Genomic DNA, 17,258 nt, shown 5'->3' with positions numbered 1-17,258 from the left:
GATTTGTTCATCATTTTTCATAACATTACCAAATAAATTAAAAAATGAATTAAGTTTAATAATATTTATAAATATATTTAATTTATATAAATTTATATATTTATAATTTAATTATATTTAAAAATTTATTTAATTAATGAATATTTTAATAAATTAATAAATTATTAATTTATTAATTTATCAATTAATTAATAATTTTTTTCAGTCTCAAACTATTAATTTATGGAGGTTTTCCTTAAATATTATAGAAGCTCGAATAAGAAAATCTCTGGATTGCGTCGTGTTCCAAATGGCGGCAGAAATGTTGAACACAGTTCCTCTTCTCATCCCGTAAGCGTTTCTCTGTTTCTCCATCTATTATATCTTATTCGTTATCTAGGGTTTTGATCAACTGGTGAATTATAGGTTATCTCAACAGCTAAAAGAATCTCTTTCCGAAGTGCAATACAGTCCACCTGAAGCCTCCAATGTCTCCGTCAAGTCCATGCTCTTGTCCCTTCTTCCCGACGCCGATTCCCTCTCCAATGCCTCCGAATCTCAGATACGTAGCAAAACCATTGATCTCGTTCTGTTCTGTGCTGCATTAGCTTCTTCTGTGGATTCGAATTACGAACAGCTCTCATGGATCCCTCATACGCTGTCTACCTCCGCCAATTTGGCTTTTCAAAGGCTTTCAAGAGCGGTTTCTTGCAGCTTGGTGTTGGAATTGATGCCTGAAATGTTGTCTCGGGTGAAGGATACGATTAAGGAGAGCTCAGTTAATAAGTTAGACAGTGGTAATGATATATCATCAGCCACGGCTAGGGCTCCGGTTGTATTTGCTATTGTGGCTGCATATCAATTCAGATGGTTATTGACACAGGTTTTTCTATGCAGTCTTTCTTTGTTGGTTTTCTAGGGCTATGTTTAATTCATCATTCTTTTTATCAAGTTATTTTCATAACCCGACGATGATCGACTTAAAGTTTGTTTAATTTACATATCTTTTGCAGGTGGAATGCTCTCATCTTGGAGGAATCTGTACTTTGGTTGTTCCTTGTGCATTAACAGCTCTTGATCACTGGTCGCCAGAGGTGAAAGTATGTGATGTTCTAACTCATGCTTATTCCCTCCCCTTTGTTTCATCCCTTCCTTTTTGTTGGGAAGAGGAGTCTCTTCATATATTTGAATGTAAACTAATACAAGGAGAGTACACTTTATAGACAGTACGAAAAGAAAGTAATTATGTTGAATTTTGTCTTTGTTGATTGTTTAATCAAGTATGTGAGACTATCTTATGCTCTACAATTTCAGGGGCAAGGCATGATGAGCTTTATACATGTAGCAAAAAATGTGAATGCTTCTGACATAAATTGGTATGAAGATGCGATCCTTGATGCTTGTCTCCAAAATATCACATCAGCTGATGAGATATGGCACCTTGTGGTGGAGATGTCGGTGGTTATCTTGACATCTATTCATCAAAATAATCCCCGTAGTTCATGGTATGCATTCTTTTAGTTAGGCTAATTGATATTTCAAATAAAGACTTGTTCTAAATAATAGAGATGAAGCATGAAATGCATTGACAGGGAAAAGTTACATTATAATTGTTAACAGCACATGCTTGATTTAGCACCTTTATCTCCATTTGAAGAACTCTTTATCGTCAAAATATATATTATTTATACTGTTACATATATTTTTTTTAGGTTTGAAAGGATATTAACAGAGATGTTGAGCCACTTGAGCCGCCAACCAAGACACAAAGATCGTCGTCTAGCGTGGCTTCAACATATTGAGCCACTTTTCAATGCTATTGGTCTTGTGCTTTTAGCACATTTCAGGCACATATTCCCACTGTTCTTTAAGTGGATGCATGCTGATGATGATGAAACTGTTCTGCTCGTGAGTGTTGGAAAGTTTTCTAGTTTGCAATATTCACGCATGCCTACTTATCACATTTGTATTTTAGAAAAATCTCCTTTTTTCACTTGTATTTTCTGTTGAAAGAACTGATTTATTTACACATACATATAGTTTTCTCATGAATGCATTCAGTGCATAATGCATTGATGCGCACTTCCTTTACAGGTTCTTGAGCGGATCCATACAGTTTTGAAGCTAACATGGATAAGGAACTCCTCATATATAGACAGGTAAATTGAGCTATATTGATTTATACCTAAATCAGATACAAGGCACTTGGTGCATTCATATGCCTTTGAGTGGTTTCTGCAAAACTAGGGTTAGTATGATTCCAGTTTATTATCAGTCTTATTTGCTAATCAGTTCAGAGTGTTTGGTAATCGCGGAGTATTATGTGTAATATTTTGATTATTCGACGTTATTGTTTAACGCTGATAGGTTTGACCAAGTTGTGCTTCTTATGGAAAAGAACTTAGTTTTTTTTTTCCTTTTTTTTCTAAACAAAAAAAAGTTTGCCTGTAATACTAGTATTGATTCTTGTCCTTTCTTCTTAGGCTGGTGGATGAGCTTATTATTCTATACAAGGAAGCAGCATTAAAAGTTGCTCGAGAAGAAATTAGGTCACATGTTGTTCGGAACTTAATACTTATTCAGCAGTAAATATCTTGCCTTGTGTTTTCTGTCATTTGTATATTTTATGTAATACTTGTACAGAGAGCATATAATTTCCATACCTGTCTAAAATGTGAATATTTTTTGGTCCTACAAGATGCAAAGGTACACAGTTTGAAGCTGTTTGGGATAGGTACAAGGACGATCAAAATCTGATAGCTGTTGGACAATCCCTCCATGTAAATGTCATTCCAGTGGTAAAACTTCTATTTCCTTACAGAGATCAATAATTAATTTGGTTCAGTTTAATACTCAAGTTTAAAAGGGGTATGTTACATTGCCTTATTCCTCAAGGACATAATTATACAGGGAATTCCAGTCTAAGTACATTAGATAGAATGAGATGAAGGAAAGTAGGTGTACTTGTTTTTGAGACGATTAAGGAATAATAGATTGAAATTTTTGGCTGACTGAACAATATAAGGCTTAAGTGTGACCCATGCTGCCTTAGGCATGGTTATTTGAAATATAATTTGATGCCCTTATCACGTGTTTTAGAAGAACAAGACGATACTTTCAACTATGTATAGGCTTATTAGCTTATTGAAGTAGTTACAGAACATTATTGATAAGAATTAGCCATTTGTTTTTTTGGAAGTTTATGGGTTTACATGTTTTGGTTGTGGTTTACATGCAGGATATCCATTGAAAAAGGCAGCTGACCTTAAGTTTTCACCTCATGTGGGCGGTTTTGCCACCACCACCAACTGGCCGGTCATCTTGAAGGGTCTCTCTATCGCCATCTTCTGGTTTGACGCTGTCTGATTTTACACTTCATATCCTAATTGGAGCAGCAAGTGGTGGCAGGATATTGTATGTCTTTCATACACTCCTTATTGGAGTAAGTTTTGTTTTCTATTTATCAATCAAACACTTTTATGATATATATTATTTATTCTCATATGAGAATAAAGTCAATTTCAAATTTAAGGAAAGAAGGTTGTTATTATCCTCTATCTTATTTAATTAAAGAATCTATATACTTTCTTAGAAGCTGTTTTCGGAAGCCCAACCCTTCTTCTCCAACTGTAAACGCAATGCCTAGAATAAATGATTAGGAGGAGTTAAGAAGTTTGATCTTTCCTTTGAGACCGCCACATAAATAATACACAAATGAAATATCACACCTTAATCCTCTTTTTGTTGGCATCAAAATCAAAACTGCCCACACGAGAAGCTGATCTGTATTGTACTATCGGCTTCTTACCAGGTGGAAACCAAAACTCAACATCATCAACCAACTGGTAGAACAAATGAAAACAAATTTAGTCTAATAATATGAGCTTTTGATTATAAATTATCTATAATTTGAAAGCCTCTATTATAGTACCTTCAAGATAGGGCTTGAGTATTCAACATACAAATAATCGTCTTTCTTCTCTATGATCCTTGGATTGGACTTGTCCACCTTTGTTGATTTGATCTAGAACTCGAATGAACAGGATTAAGGTTTTGAACAGAAGAGGGAAGTAAAGTAAGTGAAGTAGGGGGGTTTTGAATAGTAGTACATACCACTTGAAGCAGCTCTTCTATTGCCTTTTCTCTGGTTATATTCCCACGTTTACCATCAGGGTTATAATTCCTGATCCAAGAAACAAAGTTTTGTTTTTTGTTTATAATAAAAATAAAGGATTGAAATGAAGATAGATAGATAGTTATACCAGGGTGGAGCATAGTGGTTTAGGTCAGTGATGTTCTCAGAAGTTGATACACAATTCTGAGTAGCTGGACATAGGGCAAGTCCAGGTGGGTTCTTCTGTATTCCAAGATAATTTGGTTTTTTTCCACTGAACAAATGAATCTAGATAGATTATGTAAAATCAAGATGATAGAAATAAGTGCATTGGAATTGTGATTATTATTATTATTATTACCTGAAATTAAGAATGGCTATAAACATTGCAATCTCGCTTGTCTTTAGAATCACTTCCCTTCACGTACGTAATTGTATGATGATAAAGTTGGTGTGTTTATTAGGTTTATCGAACTGAATGAACACATATATGTTTGTTTGATAATATATATACCTGCGGCTGCTGGTCGTTGTTAAGGTAGATTTGCTGTCATTCTGTTGATGTTTCGAGACGATAAGGAGAGGACGACGAGGATGGCGAGAAGTATGTCTGTAAAAGTTACCGTTGAATTTGCGGCAGAAAGACGGAGTGGGAGAAAAAGCGATGGAGGAGGAAGCCATTAGAGAGTCTCTGGTTCGTCCACTTCTCTTTCTTCTTCTATATTGATGAAGCCCATTAATTTTCTTCCTTCGAGATAAAAGAGAAAAAAAATATATATTTTATTATTATTTAAGATAAATTTATTATATAAATAAGTCCTCAAATTTTTATTGATAATATTGGTTTTGGAAAAAAAAATAACATCAAAGCCTACATACAAGATATACGCAGAATGTAGGCATAGGCAAAATTTAGGTTAGGACCGACCAAGTTAGACCAAGCCTACCCTAAAAAAAAGACAATATATATATATATATATATGAATGATAAACCTGTTTTATTCATAATTTTTTTTTTAAAATTTCAAATTAATCCCAAATTAATTTTTCAACCTCCTTCACTAGATATAGGGCTCTTATTCTTGAAGATCTTCTATTCTTTTTCAATTATACGTTTCACTAAAATGACATAGACATTGAAGTTCCAATATCGCTCCATATTGGTTTAGACGAAAACAAGTCCACCTCTTTCATGCCCCCGAAGATCGGATAACTTTCTACTATTCTAATTCGAAATCTTATATGGATTCTATTTTTTCATTATCAATATCAAACATCTCTTTTACTAAGACATCCTTATAGAATGTTGAATCAAATAGAGTTAGGAAATAATTTTCTGAACTAGAATTTGTGCACTATGTGTTGGGACCAAAATAATATGCTGCATTATGCCTATATATATCCTTTAAACATTTTCAATTAAAGCCAATTCATTTTCAAACCCACGTTCATAAGTGACATTGACCCGCTTAATGTCTTTCAATACAATACAAGCAAGCACTATCAACCCAATTTTGTATAAACATTTATTTTGGTAAGTGATAACTAAAAAAAAATATATTAATTATTTCAATTCTTTTTCGTAATCGATTCAATTCTAAACCGATTTTGACTATATGGACCGAACAAAGACTTTGCTATTTTAATGTATACAACCTCAGAGTTAATTCGATGCTACATGTATAGACACTACTTGTATCTCACTCATAAAGTGACACATATACACAAAAGTAAAATATCACCTCTCTCATTTGTTATTTTTTTTTTTCTCTTTTGTACATGTGACACTTTCTGAATGGATACTTACACTACCGGTACATGTAGAATCGAACTAACCCAACCTCAATTATTATGTGAAATAAGTATGTTTTGTTACTTCACATTCATCCATATTGATAACCAGTAAACTAAAAAAAATGAATGGGTGAAATCAAAGATGTCATTAAGTTTGATGGGATCAAATTTACTCTTCCAAAATTTTGTGTTCTATGTACCATGAACTCGCTTTTTTGTTCGATAAGACAGTCTATTATGTTTAATAATAGATAAGACAATCTATTATGTTTAATAATAGTGAATGAATGGAGAATTGAAAAATAATTAAACTGAAATAGTTATAAAATTATTAATATATTATTTACGCAAGAATAGTACCCCAATAGTATTGAAACCCATTTAAGTTATCTAGTAGTAAGGAATTACTACTAATTTCATCATCAAAATTATATTCAAACGTCTGCGTCTGCGTCGATCTCGCGATTTCGATCATCTCCTCCTGTTCCACAGTAGCTGAATCAGGAGTAGTAGTAGTAGTAGTAAGAACGCCATTGATGATCATGCTGTCGTGGTCGTGGTCGTGGACAGTAGTTTCTTCTAACTCCGGCCAAGTGTCAACAGCAACGGTTGAGTTCTTGCCGGTGAGTTCTTGAACAATGGCTCGAAACTCAGATTCATTATTCGCCCGTACCTTCATCGGATTCGATATGTATGTCACTTTGATTATGGGTTTTTTCTTCAAATAAGCTTTCGGAGACGTCGGTTTCTTCTTCATCTTCTTTAGCTTGACAACATGTTCCATTTTCGACAGATCTCTTATCAGAGAGAGAAAGAGAGATGGGACAACCGGTGTTCGATCAAGTCTAGGTCATGGAGATGTATTTATTAAATCGGATAATGTGAGTTTCCTAGAAACAGGGGAATAAAAAGAGACTCAGATATTTGAATTATTGCATCATCTGTTGCATCATCACTCTTCTTTGATGACATACCTACACCATTGCTGATGTCATTACCATTACCTTGTTTGGATCTCATTCTTATAAAGATATCAAATCATGCATGAGTAATAACCAAATTCAATTCAATTAAATCATTCACAATATTCAATTTATTATAATAAAATAAAAAATCATTTGTTTCAATTTATATGATGATTAAAAGTTTGCTTAAAGAGTCCAAAATGTTATCCGTGACTTCGATTCTATTTAAAAGCGCTCTAAGTTAAAGCAAGCATGAACCATTGATATTTGATATTATACTCGTTCTCCTTAATTAAAATAAATATAAAATAATAAATTATTATCTAGATTAGATTAATTATTTTAATAACACAAATTAAAAAAAAAAAAAATCATTCTACTCCTTATATATCATATACATCATTAATTAAAATATTTTATTTTAATATTATAATATTAATATCATTTAAATTTTTTTATAAAAAAAATTATACACCAACCAAAAATCGCTATCAATAATTATATTTTAAATTAAAAAGATTTTAATATAATAAAAAATTATAAAATATATATATATATTTAATGTTTAAAATTCTTAATAAATCATAAATAATATATTAAAATTAAAAATAAAAATTCTCAATTCGATAAAACAACACATCTTCTCATATATCTCATTACATATTTTTTTCCAATGAATATCTCGTCTCGTCACTTTACATTTTCACTTTAATCCATCAAATATTTAATTAATATATTTAACATTTATTATGGTGACTGACGTGAATCAAAAATATATGTTTATTATTTATCACAAACCATGTCTCAATCACACTTGATCAAATATAATTGATTTGTTGATAAAATAAAAAAATTTAATAATAAATATTAATCATTAAATTACTAAATTTATCAATAAAACACTCTTAATATTTTTTTATTAACTTAAATTTCAAAAATATAAAATAATATTTTAATAAATAGTTCATTTTTGTATCAAACAAGATATTTTTAGAAAAATTCCTAGACAAACCAAAGATCAAACCGACCCTAAGTCCCACTCATGGACATCAATCAGCCACCATGTTTTATTTTATGTTTAATATTTTATTATTTATAAAGTCGACATTTAATAAGCCACCGGACATAAAAAGCTCCCTCATCCTCACTTGCCACATGTCACTTAACAATAGGTCGAATATCATCTTTCCATCCACTTGAGCATTTCCATCTCAAACAATTCTGTAGCAAGCAAAAATTGCAGTCGGCCAATCCAATCCAAGTAAGCTTTCATGGTGATTTCACCATTCCTGCACATCTTCTAACAAGAAACCAAGCAATTTTCTTCAATGGAAGCCATCAATGGCCTGGGATTAACTCCAATTTCAGTTCTTTCCGATAGAACCAGAAGAAAAGAACCCATAAAGATCTCATCTTTACCTTGTTCAAAAGAATCAAAACACAGATTTTTCATTAATCTATCAGAATCCGCATCAAGAAACATAAATGGAGGAATGGCTGCTTTACTATCATCAATCATTACCGTAGCAGACAATGCAAGAGCATTGACATATGAAGAAGCCTTACGACAGTCAGAAACCACCTCGGATTTTGACTTCGGAGGACTGATTAACTACGCCGTCGAGAATTCAGCTGTTATAATCGGAGGTGCCGCCATTTTAGCTGTTCCTTTGGTTTTGTCTCAGATTCTTGGAAAATCCAAACAGAAACCGTGGGGAGTTGATACTTCAAAAAATGCTTTTGAAAAGTTGGGTTCTGAATCGAATACCCAATTGCTTGATATAAGATCCCCATCTGATATAAGGCTAGTGGGTAGTCCTGATATTCGAGGATTGAAGAAGAAGACTGTAACTGTTACTTACAATGGGGAAGATAAATTAGGGTTCTTGAAGAAACTATCTTTTAAGTTTAAGGAACCAGAGAGTACAACGTTGTTCATCCTAGACAAGTAAGCCGCATCATCACTCTTCCTCTTTGATCTACAAATCCAAACTATGAAGAAGAAGAAAAAAAAAACTAATTCTTGAATTTTGTGACGAAAGCCAGATTTGATGGGAACTCTGAACTGGTTGCAGAGCTATTAACATCCAACGGATATAAATCTGCTTATGCCATTAAAGATGGTGCTGAAGGACCAAAAGGATGGACGGTTAATTATTCACATTTTCTCTGTTTTTATTCCTCTGTTTTTCCATAATGATACTGAATTTCATTCATCCACATTGTTGCAGAAGAGTGGTCTTCCTTGGATAGAACCAAAGAAGTCTGTCGGCTTAGATTTCAGCAGTTTAACCGACGCCATTGAAGGATTTGGTGTATGTTTCTCGTGTAACTTATAACGAGAAATGGAAATTGATGAATTGATGGTGAATTTTGCAGGAAGCTGCTGGTGTTTTGTCTATAACTCTTGGTCTTGCTGTTGCTACTGGATTGAGTTTATTTGCATTTACAGAGGTGAAAAAGAATGACGTTTCCTAAACTACCCTTGTGTGTGTATTTGGCAAGAAATTGATAGGATTCCTACAAAAGAGAATTTGACATGTTTGAAATGAAGGGTTTGATTTTATTCTTGAGAAAACATCTATATAACATGGTTTGTTCTATTCTAGGTAGAAACAATACTTCAGGTTTTGGGATCAGCTGCAATTGTTCAATTTGTCAGCAAGAAATTCCTTTATGCAGAGGTTTGTTTATTTCAACAAGTTGTTTATTATAAGTATGGAAATTTTGTTTTGAGATTTTCTATTCGTATTAACAGGACAGGAAACAAACTCTGCAACTAGTCGACGAATTCTTAACAACCAGAATTAGTCCAAATGAAATTGCTGATGATATCAAGGTTCAATTAATCAGTTTTTTTTTTTGTTGTTGTTGTAAATATTGTAATTCATTATTATTAAGTCAAATTTTGGGAGGAAATTTCAGCAAATTGGGATCGCTCTTCTACCACCAGTCTCAGTTAGCAAAGCTCTTCCGATAGTTAAGCCATCGAAAACACAAGAGCCGGAGGCCGAGACAGAGCCTAAGCCGGAGCCAGAGACAGAGCCTAAGCCGGAGCCAGAGACAGAGGCAGGGCCTAAGCCGGAGCCAGAGACAGAGACATGGCCTAAGCCGGAGCCAGAGACAGAGACAGGGCCTAAGCCGGAGCCAGAGACAGAGACAGGGCCTAAGCCGGAGCCAGAGACAGAGCCTAAGCCAGAAGTGGTTTCTGCGTTTAAGCCTCCAAAAACAGAAGAGACAGTGGCTGTTCCTAGAATTCCAAGATCACTTTCACCTTACCCATATGTAAGTAATTTTATCATTGTATTGATTGTTTATTTCTTGGTTTCTTAATTGATTTATTTGGTTTTTGTTTGTTTATATGTTTGTTGCAGTATCCAGATCTCAAGCCTCCAACATCGCCTTCTCCATCAAAGCCATAGATTAACTGTTTTCCTTTAATCAAGCAATTTATTTGCCAATAAGGCTCCAGTGGTTTCAATATTTTAAATTGTTTTCATTAGAAGATCATTTTGAGTGTTGGGTATAAATTTCATTTTCAACTTCTTCCCTCATATTTTATATAAACCAACACCATTTGGTAAAATGTAATGAAGGTAAGATGTCCGGTTTATTCAATGAAATGCAAACTATTAACGTTATTTTATTAAATTTCAATACGTCGGTTTAACTAGTTTATAGGAAAAAACTTTATTTTTAATTAATTGATTCTGTTTTGAAAAATTTGGTTCTTAAAACTAAGATATATGAGTTATATGTAGGGGCTTTGAATTGAATACCAATTTAAAAAAATTGAATTCAAATTTTAGTTTTGGATTTTGAATTGAATTTTAAACCTATTCGAATTCAAAATAAGTTTCGAGTTGGAGTTTCAACTCGAAAACTGAAAACAATTTTTTATTATATATTTTACTATATTATATAATTTGTTATATATAATTAAATAATTATATATTTTATTATATATTAATTTAAGTTAGACGTCAATCTTCCGTCTAATCTCTCGCTCCAACAGTCCATTCTTGAGTTTTGACCCATCTCTCATTCTTTTTTGTCGAAAACAGTTACTGTCATGACAAACACCTCTCCACCATTATATTTGGTCGTCGTCACCATTGTCTTACTTTTATTTTTGTCGTTCAACTGCTTAACATTAATGGTCAATCACTAAGCATAATTTGGATGATTTATATTTTTTTTTATACCAACTTGTTTAATCGGATAACTCTCTTAAAAAAATTGTTTTTATCTTATGGGGTACAGGGTGTTCAATATTTGATCTAACCGAATATCCGACCAAATTTAAATTTATTCAAATTGATTTGGTTTTTGAATTTATTTTAAATAAAAATTAGAAAACACAAACAGAAAACTAGAATAACTCGAAAATCGAACCGATAAATACCCATAGTCAGGGTCAGTCCTAAAAATCTGGGGCCCCTAAACTAGTAAAAAATAATATTTAAAATGAGATATAAATGATTAATATATAATAATATGGAAATAAAAGATTAAAAAGAAAATAAAAAAATTATATATATATATATATTTAATATTAAATGAAAAAAATATAATTAATAATATAATATTATTAAATATTAAAAAATAAGGATATAACTGCATAAATTGTATTATCACATCTGCTTACAGTTGCTTAGTATATTATTTGTTATATATATATATATATATATATATATATATATATATATATATATATATATATATATATATATGAGTATTTAATAATGTTTTTATATTATATTTTATTTTTTTAATTACTTTATTTATTAATTAAAATACTTTATTTTTATAAATTTAAATTTTAAATATAATTGAATTTTGTAACTAATTAAAAAGTTAAATAATACTTTGTTTTTATTAAACAATAATTTTAAAAAACAGGACAATAAAAATCCTAAATAACATCAGAATTTAGATATTGGTTTCTAAAATTCAATATAGTTTATTAAAATAATTTTTTTATATTTAACTTTGTAAATTATAAAATAAATAAACCTCTATTGATTTCTTCTCTTTTGTTGTTTCCGGATTTTATCTATCTGCTCTCAATGCGAATCGAAATAGAGTCACTTGTTTGCTACGAGCTTCTTCAGCCGCCCATCTAGTTCTTCTTCTTCTTCATTCAAACATATATTTGTAAGTTTATTGTTTTCCCGATATGTATTTCTTTTTACCTTTTGGTTTGGTTGAATTTGTTTATGCAATCCAGGGTTTAGTTTTAGTTTTGATGTCGAACTTGTTTGCAATTTTGGAGACCCAATTGCTCGATGATTTTTCTTCTTTAGTGTGGAGATTTTAGTGGTTTGGTGGTCTCTTTTTTCTTTGTCTGCCTCCAGTTACATTGATTCTCCTATTTCTTTCTCAAACATAATTAAAGCTGTCAAGTTGGGTGTGCCCTTGATTCAAATCATTTATCCGATACAACATTTAGTAGTCTAGGTACATTTTCAGAGTTTGGAATTTAAATGTTAACCCTACACAGTTATGTTATTGTAGATGTCATATTGGAATTTCCATCCATATTGCTAAAAATTGCAATATCTACTCTATGAATTAATTCTATATTCATATAAGACATGCATTCACTTAGTATGGATATTATATTCCTAATGAATTGGATTGTTGAATGGGCATGGATGATGAGGAACGATAAATTATTAGTATTTTTTACCCCTCTTCGGATTGCCCATATAAAAATGATTATCTAAGACTTTGTGAATGTGCTTGAATCCGATCCATTTACAAAGGGAAAACATTGTTGGTCACTTACACGGTTGTTGTACTTTGTGAATTTAACTGAAAAATTATAATGACCAACCAATGATACACATCCTACTTGTTTCTTTTATCATGTTTACTGCAGATTAATATTTTCAATTGCTTATGCAATTAAGTATTAGCTCTTCTATTACCTCTTTTTCATTCTGAATATCTGTTAGGTTGGTAAAGATGAAGGAAACTCTTTGTTAGTCTATGGTGTTAGGAGGTTTCACTTGTAGAGTTTGCCATGCTAATGGCTGTTAAAATTCCATCATTCGTTTTCCCTCTAAACGCGAGGATGGTTGCAGCCGTTGAAGACTACAAGTCTGCATCTCTTGCTAGTGGTCAAACACACTTTGCTGATAGAACTGTTTTTCGTGTCAGCAAGGGACTGGGATCTCATACATGCTACATTAATGTAGGAAACTTTTCTTTCTCTAGCAGCACCAAGTAAGTTCTGCATTCTATGCTCCTTTAACTTCGAAGAGGCCATATGGATAGTCAATATTACATTCATAACACAACTTATCATTCAATCTAAAATGATGAAATGCTTATTTGAAATAAGTTTCATTTGATTACTGTTATTTAAAATCACTTAATAATTTAGATTCGATTCAAATTAAGCTAAAATATTGGCTTAATTCGGTGATCTAGTAAGAACTTCCCAAAGACGAACATTTTCCTATAGATTGGGATTGGAAATCAAATCAGATCGATATAAGGGTAAAATAGTATTTTAGTACCTTCCAGACATTAGTTCCACATTTTATGAAATCAACATACATATACTATATTTAGGTAATTTTCATTTGGTTTATTCAACATTTACTTTGAGAAACTTAACTCATTATGCACTTAACCTTCAATATTCAACACTTAGTTTTTAGTTTATTTTAAGCGTGTACTCTAAATTGTAAGAAAATAAAAGGTGTATGAAAAAGAGAAGGCTCTGGCAACTGGCAGGGTCTTTTGGCTATTTAAATTATGTATGCATTCCAGATCATAAGTAGTAGGAATATTTTTTTTTAGTTTTATGAAGCTTCTTTTTCATTGGGCTTGCAATAATACCCTTGAATGAATTCTTACTTTGAGAAGTTTATTTTATAGGAGATCAGCTTGGTCTGTAAATAGCAGTATAAACGATGGAACATTTGGTACGCCCCCTACAAATAACAATGATGGTGGCACTCGACTATTTCAAGCTTTTCAAGCTCTTAGAGGCAGGTTGAGTGCAAGAATAAATGAGATAAAGAAGAATCTACCAATGAAATTCTTCTTTTTCCTTGTGGGATTTTATTGTGCAACTGCCTTTGCTACTGTTATTGGGCAAACAGGAGACTGGGACATTCTATCAGCTGCATTAGCAGTTGTTGTTGTGGAAGGAATCGGGGCACTCATGTATGGAGCTTCTCTTCGATTACTAAGCAGGGTGAAGAACTTGATAACCATGTTTAATTATTGGAAAGCTGGGTTATCTCTTGGCCTTTTCTTGGATTCCTTCAAATATGAAATGGAGAACATAATTGGGTTAACCAATAATCCCTTCAATTTTGATATAGATTACTTTACTTCATTCTTTTAAGTCTCTCTGCTGCCTGCTTGAGTTTTGGTACCAGATTAGCAGCCAATGGAGGTTTGACAGCCTATTTTAAAGGTTGGTCAATATGTCATATAGACAAATACATATTATTTTGTTTTAATTCCAACAGGGTTATATAATCATATACTATTACTGATTCTTTGTGCTAGAGTGCAAGCAAACCCGACCAACCTAAACAAGGCTCGATGGCGGTTTCTCGTGGAAGAATGTTGTGTGATCTCAATAAGCCAGCTTGAAATGAGGAACTTTATTATGATGAGGTCAGAATTCAATTCTTGGAAAGATCTGATTTGATAAAAAATGTTTCTGTCACTATGTTATCTGATTTCATGTACTGATCAAGAATGACTAGGTTAGTTGTTGATGATGGTTGCAAACAAGATGTCTAAGACTGCCAAAGCTACTTGTACCTTGTATATAACTACACTTTTTTTGGTGACTTGATTATTCAGTTGTTCATTCAACATAGTTATTGTCATGTAATAAAAGGGAATTCATATAGACATTAGAAATTGAATTTGTCTTTATTCATACAAACTTTAATATTTACAAATATATTTGTTTTACCTTATTTAGTTTATAATATATGAAAAATATGATAACTAAACTACCTCTTTAGGATAGATTAAGTGATAAGAGTTTTGTTTAAGATATTAAAGTTCGTGTGTTCGACTAATAAGGACCTATGATTGTAGGGTCGAGCTATAAGTTATAGTTGGACATATTATATTTTTACCCTCTTTAACAAATAACTTAATAAAATAGTTTAAATAAAAAGAATTTTGTTTAATAGATAATATACTAGTTTTTAGGTTCAAATTTGACTAACTCATGCCTAAGAAATTAGTATGTTGAAAGTTGTAATAATTTCAACCTTAATAATAGAATATTTGTGACACATCACCATTTGAAATTAAAATACTAATTTAATATATTTAAATTAACTATAAAGTAATAAATAACCTTCAAAGAATAAATAAAAATCTTATTTACAAAAATTACTTCTATTAAAAAGTGTTGTATATAGTATATAAACTCTAATAAGTATAAATGGTATACATTATTTTTATTTTGTTACATGTATTGAAAATATAAATTTTATATATTTTTATAATTTTGTGTTTAATAAAAGAGTAATTTTAGTGTTATCAATAAATATTATAACACCATTTTTTTTATTATAAAATAGTATAATTAATAATATTTACAATAATAAAAATATTACATTTAATTATCCTATGAACCTTTTTTTTAAATGAATGATAATGCAATCTCACTATATTGTCTCCACTTAACACCACCTTCCTACATTTTAACACATCCTAAAATTACAATGTTGTTTCCACTTAATATTTAATAATTAATTACATATTTGTACTATATTTTTTATTACTATTTAAAATATAATATAATATATTTTTTCCAAATTTTAACATTTCAAATTAATATATACTTATCAATTTTTAACCATGTGGCAAACATATTTAAATTTGATAAAGTCTCGTTTATAAAACAATGGGAGGGATCAGCTGTTCCAACTATGTTCTCTCTTTGTATCATTGAAGACAATTATAAAAATATATTAAAGAAGACTGACATATAAAATTAAACTATGTCTCATTAACTTCTTTTTTTTCCAAATGTTACAAGGATATATGTTGAGCAACAGTTGTCCCTCCCCCAAACAATATCTTTTAGTTAATAATGGATATCAATTCATAAATAAACAATTTCATTTACATATTTAATTATTATTTTCATACAATTATTTATTTTTCTTATTTTTACCTACCAACATATTTATTGTTTTCTAAACTTACTTATTTTCTCAATTAAGGACGGTTTAGAGGATTGAAAGACAAATTAAATTTAAATTTGGTGGACTCTAAAGCTGTAAATAACTTTTTTATTATTTTTTCTATATATATTTTTTAAAATTAATAATTATAAATTTTATAATTAATAAATATATATATTAATTAAATATATAACCACACTATCTCGTATATAAAAAATTTCATAATATATCTCATATATAAACTTTGATTTTTTTGATTGAACAATTTATAAATTAAACTCAATAATGATTATGTCATTACTTCATGTCGTTTTTTATATTTCTTCATAGACTGGTGATATATTTTTCGTAATTGTAAAATCTAATTTAATAATATTTGTGATATATGGTCTGATGTCTTTACAACAAGAAAAATATAATGAAAGATATTTTAAAGTAATAAAGGATTAAAAATATAAATATAAGAAGAAAATAAAAAAATAAGTACGACAATAACCTCAAAAATAATTTGTAATATCTTTGTAAACTTAAAAATGGATAATAGAGAAGTTAAAAAGATAATAAAGATGTGAACATACAATATAAGATTAAAAAATTTAGGGTTAGAAAAATATTATGTTAGAAATTTAAAATATAAATAAAACTGATATTGCAGAGTTATAAAATTAGGACTATAATATTACAATAGAAAATAGAGTAAAATATAATTAATAAAAAAATATAAATAGTTAATATATTATAATAATAAAAGATAAAAAAATTATATAAAAAATAGAAATTTTGTATTACTTGTGTAACTAGAACTAACTTAATTAGACAGCTAACATAATTAGTTTAATTAGACGTATAAACAAATAAAAGTTTATTCAAACTATTAAAATTTACTTATTTAGCCTTTAATAATGAATAGAGTTATTTTTTTAAAAATTTATATATTTTTTTTTAATTAAATATTCATTTTTTTCTCATTCTATTTCTTCTTATTAATTAATTAATCAATTTCTCTTTTATTTATTTATTAATTAATTTTTCTCTTTCAATTTTTTCTTCAGTAATATTTTTATGATTTTTTTTTTTAACTTTTTTAATTTTTGTAAATCTTTTTAATTAATAATTTTCTCCTTTTACATTTTTTTATTAATTAATTAATTAATTTCTCTTTATTCATTTGTTTTTGTTTTCTTCATTGATATTTGATTATTTTTTTTTAATTTTTTTTACTAT

At 30.1% G+C, this 17,258-nt stretch overlaps 5 protein-coding genes across 7 annotated transcripts; 3 read left to right on the top strand and 2 right to left on the bottom strand.

Annotated features, from left to right (window-relative positions):
- Positions 1-255: 255 nt before the first annotated feature.
- LOC124939888 (uncharacterized protein At2g39910) lies at positions 256-3,529 on the top strand. Its single transcript, XM_047480345.1, has 9 exons — positions 256-330; positions 406-862; positions 993-1,079; positions 1,294-1,484; positions 1,692-1,887; positions 2,074-2,138; positions 2,463-2,564; positions 2,678-2,777; positions 3,218-3,529. The coding sequence occupies exons 1-9, from the start codon at positions 290-292 to the stop codon at positions 3,227-3,229; spliced, it is 1,251 nt and encodes a 416-aa protein (XP_047336301.1). The 5' UTR covers positions 256-289; the 3' UTR covers positions 3,230-3,529.
- Positions 3,509-4,837, bottom strand: LOC124939889. The gene is made up of 7 exons (XM_047480346.1): positions 4,608-4,837; positions 4,455-4,511; positions 4,242-4,367; positions 4,093-4,162; positions 3,911-4,003; positions 3,708-3,821; positions 3,509-3,621 (listed from the first exon to the last, which is right to left on the bottom strand). Exons 1-7 carry the CDS (start codon positions 4,772-4,774, stop codon positions 3,568-3,570), a joined length of 681 nt encoding a protein of 226 aa, XP_047336302.1. The 5' UTR covers positions 4,775-4,837; the 3' UTR covers positions 3,509-3,567.
- Positions 4,838-6,204: 1,367 nt separating this feature from the next.
- On the bottom strand, positions 6,205-6,738 carry LOC124937808. The gene has a single exon (XM_047478138.1). The coding sequence runs from the start codon at positions 6,669-6,671 to the stop codon at positions 6,231-6,233; it is 441 nt and encodes a 146-aa protein (XP_047334094.1). The 5' UTR covers positions 6,672-6,738; the 3' UTR covers positions 6,205-6,230.
- A 1,294-nt stretch (positions 6,739-8,032) lies between these two features.
- Positions 8,033-10,398, top strand: LOC124937806 (rhodanese-like domain-containing protein 4, chloroplastic). Its single transcript, XM_047478134.1, has 8 exons — positions 8,033-8,800; positions 8,899-9,001; positions 9,084-9,167; positions 9,232-9,306; positions 9,462-9,536; positions 9,611-9,691; positions 9,778-10,137; positions 10,227-10,398. Exons 1-8 carry the CDS (start codon positions 8,181-8,183, stop codon positions 10,272-10,274), a joined length of 1,446 nt encoding a protein of 481 aa, XP_047334090.1. The 5' UTR covers positions 8,033-8,180; the 3' UTR covers positions 10,275-10,398.
- Positions 10,399-11,893: 1,495 nt separating this feature from the next.
- LOC124937807 lies at positions 11,894-14,737 on the top strand. Of its 3 annotated transcripts, none has more exons than XM_047478137.1 (5): positions 11,894-12,009; positions 12,813-13,083; positions 13,744-14,290; positions 14,386-14,496; positions 14,589-14,737. In XM_047478137.1, the coding sequence occupies exons 2-3, from the start codon at positions 12,881-12,883 to the stop codon at positions 14,216-14,218; spliced, it is 678 nt and encodes a 225-aa protein (XP_047334093.1). In that variant the 5' UTR covers positions 11,894-12,009; positions 12,813-12,880; the 3' UTR covers positions 14,219-14,290; positions 14,386-14,496; positions 14,589-14,737. The 3 variants fall into 3 exon arrangements, with proteins under 3 accessions (XP_047334093.1, XP_047334092.1, XP_047334091.1); XM_047478136.1 differs by having other exon boundaries at positions 14,580-14,737; XM_047478135.1 differs by having other exon boundaries at positions 14,386-14,737.
- Positions 14,738-17,258: the final 2,521 nt, after the last annotated feature.

The sequence above is a fragment of the Impatiens glandulifera genome, chromosome 5 (genome assembly GCF_907164915.1).
Source record: "Impatiens glandulifera chromosome 5, dImpGla2.1, whole genome shotgun sequence".
Taxonomy (NCBI): domain Eukaryota; kingdom Viridiplantae; phylum Streptophyta; class Magnoliopsida; order Ericales; family Balsaminaceae; genus Impatiens; species Impatiens glandulifera.
The sequence above is the reverse complement of the archived record's forward strand: the minus strand, read 5'-3'. Positions and strand labels throughout refer to the sequence as shown.

Bases quoted from the DNA above. Each gene is read 5' to 3' on its own strand.
- LOC124939888 (XM_047480345.1), top strand. From the start codon at position 290: ATGGCGGCAGAAATGTTGAACACAGTTCCTCTTCTCATCCC. The intron at 1,485-1,691 runs GTATGCATTCTT...TATTTTTTTTAG, and splicing joins AATAATCCCCGTAGTTCATG to GTTTGAAAGGATATTAACAG. The intron at 2,565-2,677 runs GTAAATATCTTG...TGGTCCTACAAG, and splicing joins AACTTAATACTTATTCAGCA to ATGCAAAGGTACACAGTTTG.
- LOC124939889 (XM_047480346.1), bottom strand. From the start codon at position 4,774: ATGGCTTCCTCCTCCATCGCTTTTTCTCCCACTCCGTCTTTCTGCCGC. The intron at 4,368-4,454 runs GTAATAATAATA...TCATTTGTTCAG, and splicing joins ATAGCCATTCTTAATTTCAG to TGGAAAAAAACCAAATTATC. The intron at 4,163-4,241 runs GTATAACTATCT...TTCTTGGATCAG, and splicing joins AACCACTATGCTCCACCCTG to GAATTATAACCCTGATGGTA.
- LOC124937806 (XM_047478134.1), top strand. From the start codon at position 8,181: ATGGAAGCCATCAATGGCCTGGGATTAACTCCAATTTCAGTTCTTTCC. The intron at 9,168-9,231 runs GTATGTTTCTCG...TGAATTTTGCAG, and splicing joins ACGCCATTGAAGGATTTGGT to GAAGCTGCTGGTGTTTTGTC. The intron at 10,138-10,226 runs GTAAGTAATTTT...TGTTTGTTGCAG, and splicing joins CACTTTCACCTTACCCATAT to TATCCAGATCTCAAGCCTCC.
- LOC124937807 (XM_047478137.1), top strand. From the start codon at position 12,881: ATGCTAATGGCTGTTAAAATTCCATCATTCGTTTTCCCTCTAAACGCG. The intron at 13,084-13,743 runs GTAAGTTCTGCA...TTTATTTTATAG, and splicing joins TCTTTCTCTAGCAGCACCAA to GAGATCAGCTTGGTCTGTAA.
- LOC124937808 (XM_047478138.1), bottom strand. From the start codon at position 6,671: ATGGAACATGTTGTCAAGCTAAAGAAGATGAAGAAGAAACCGACGTCT.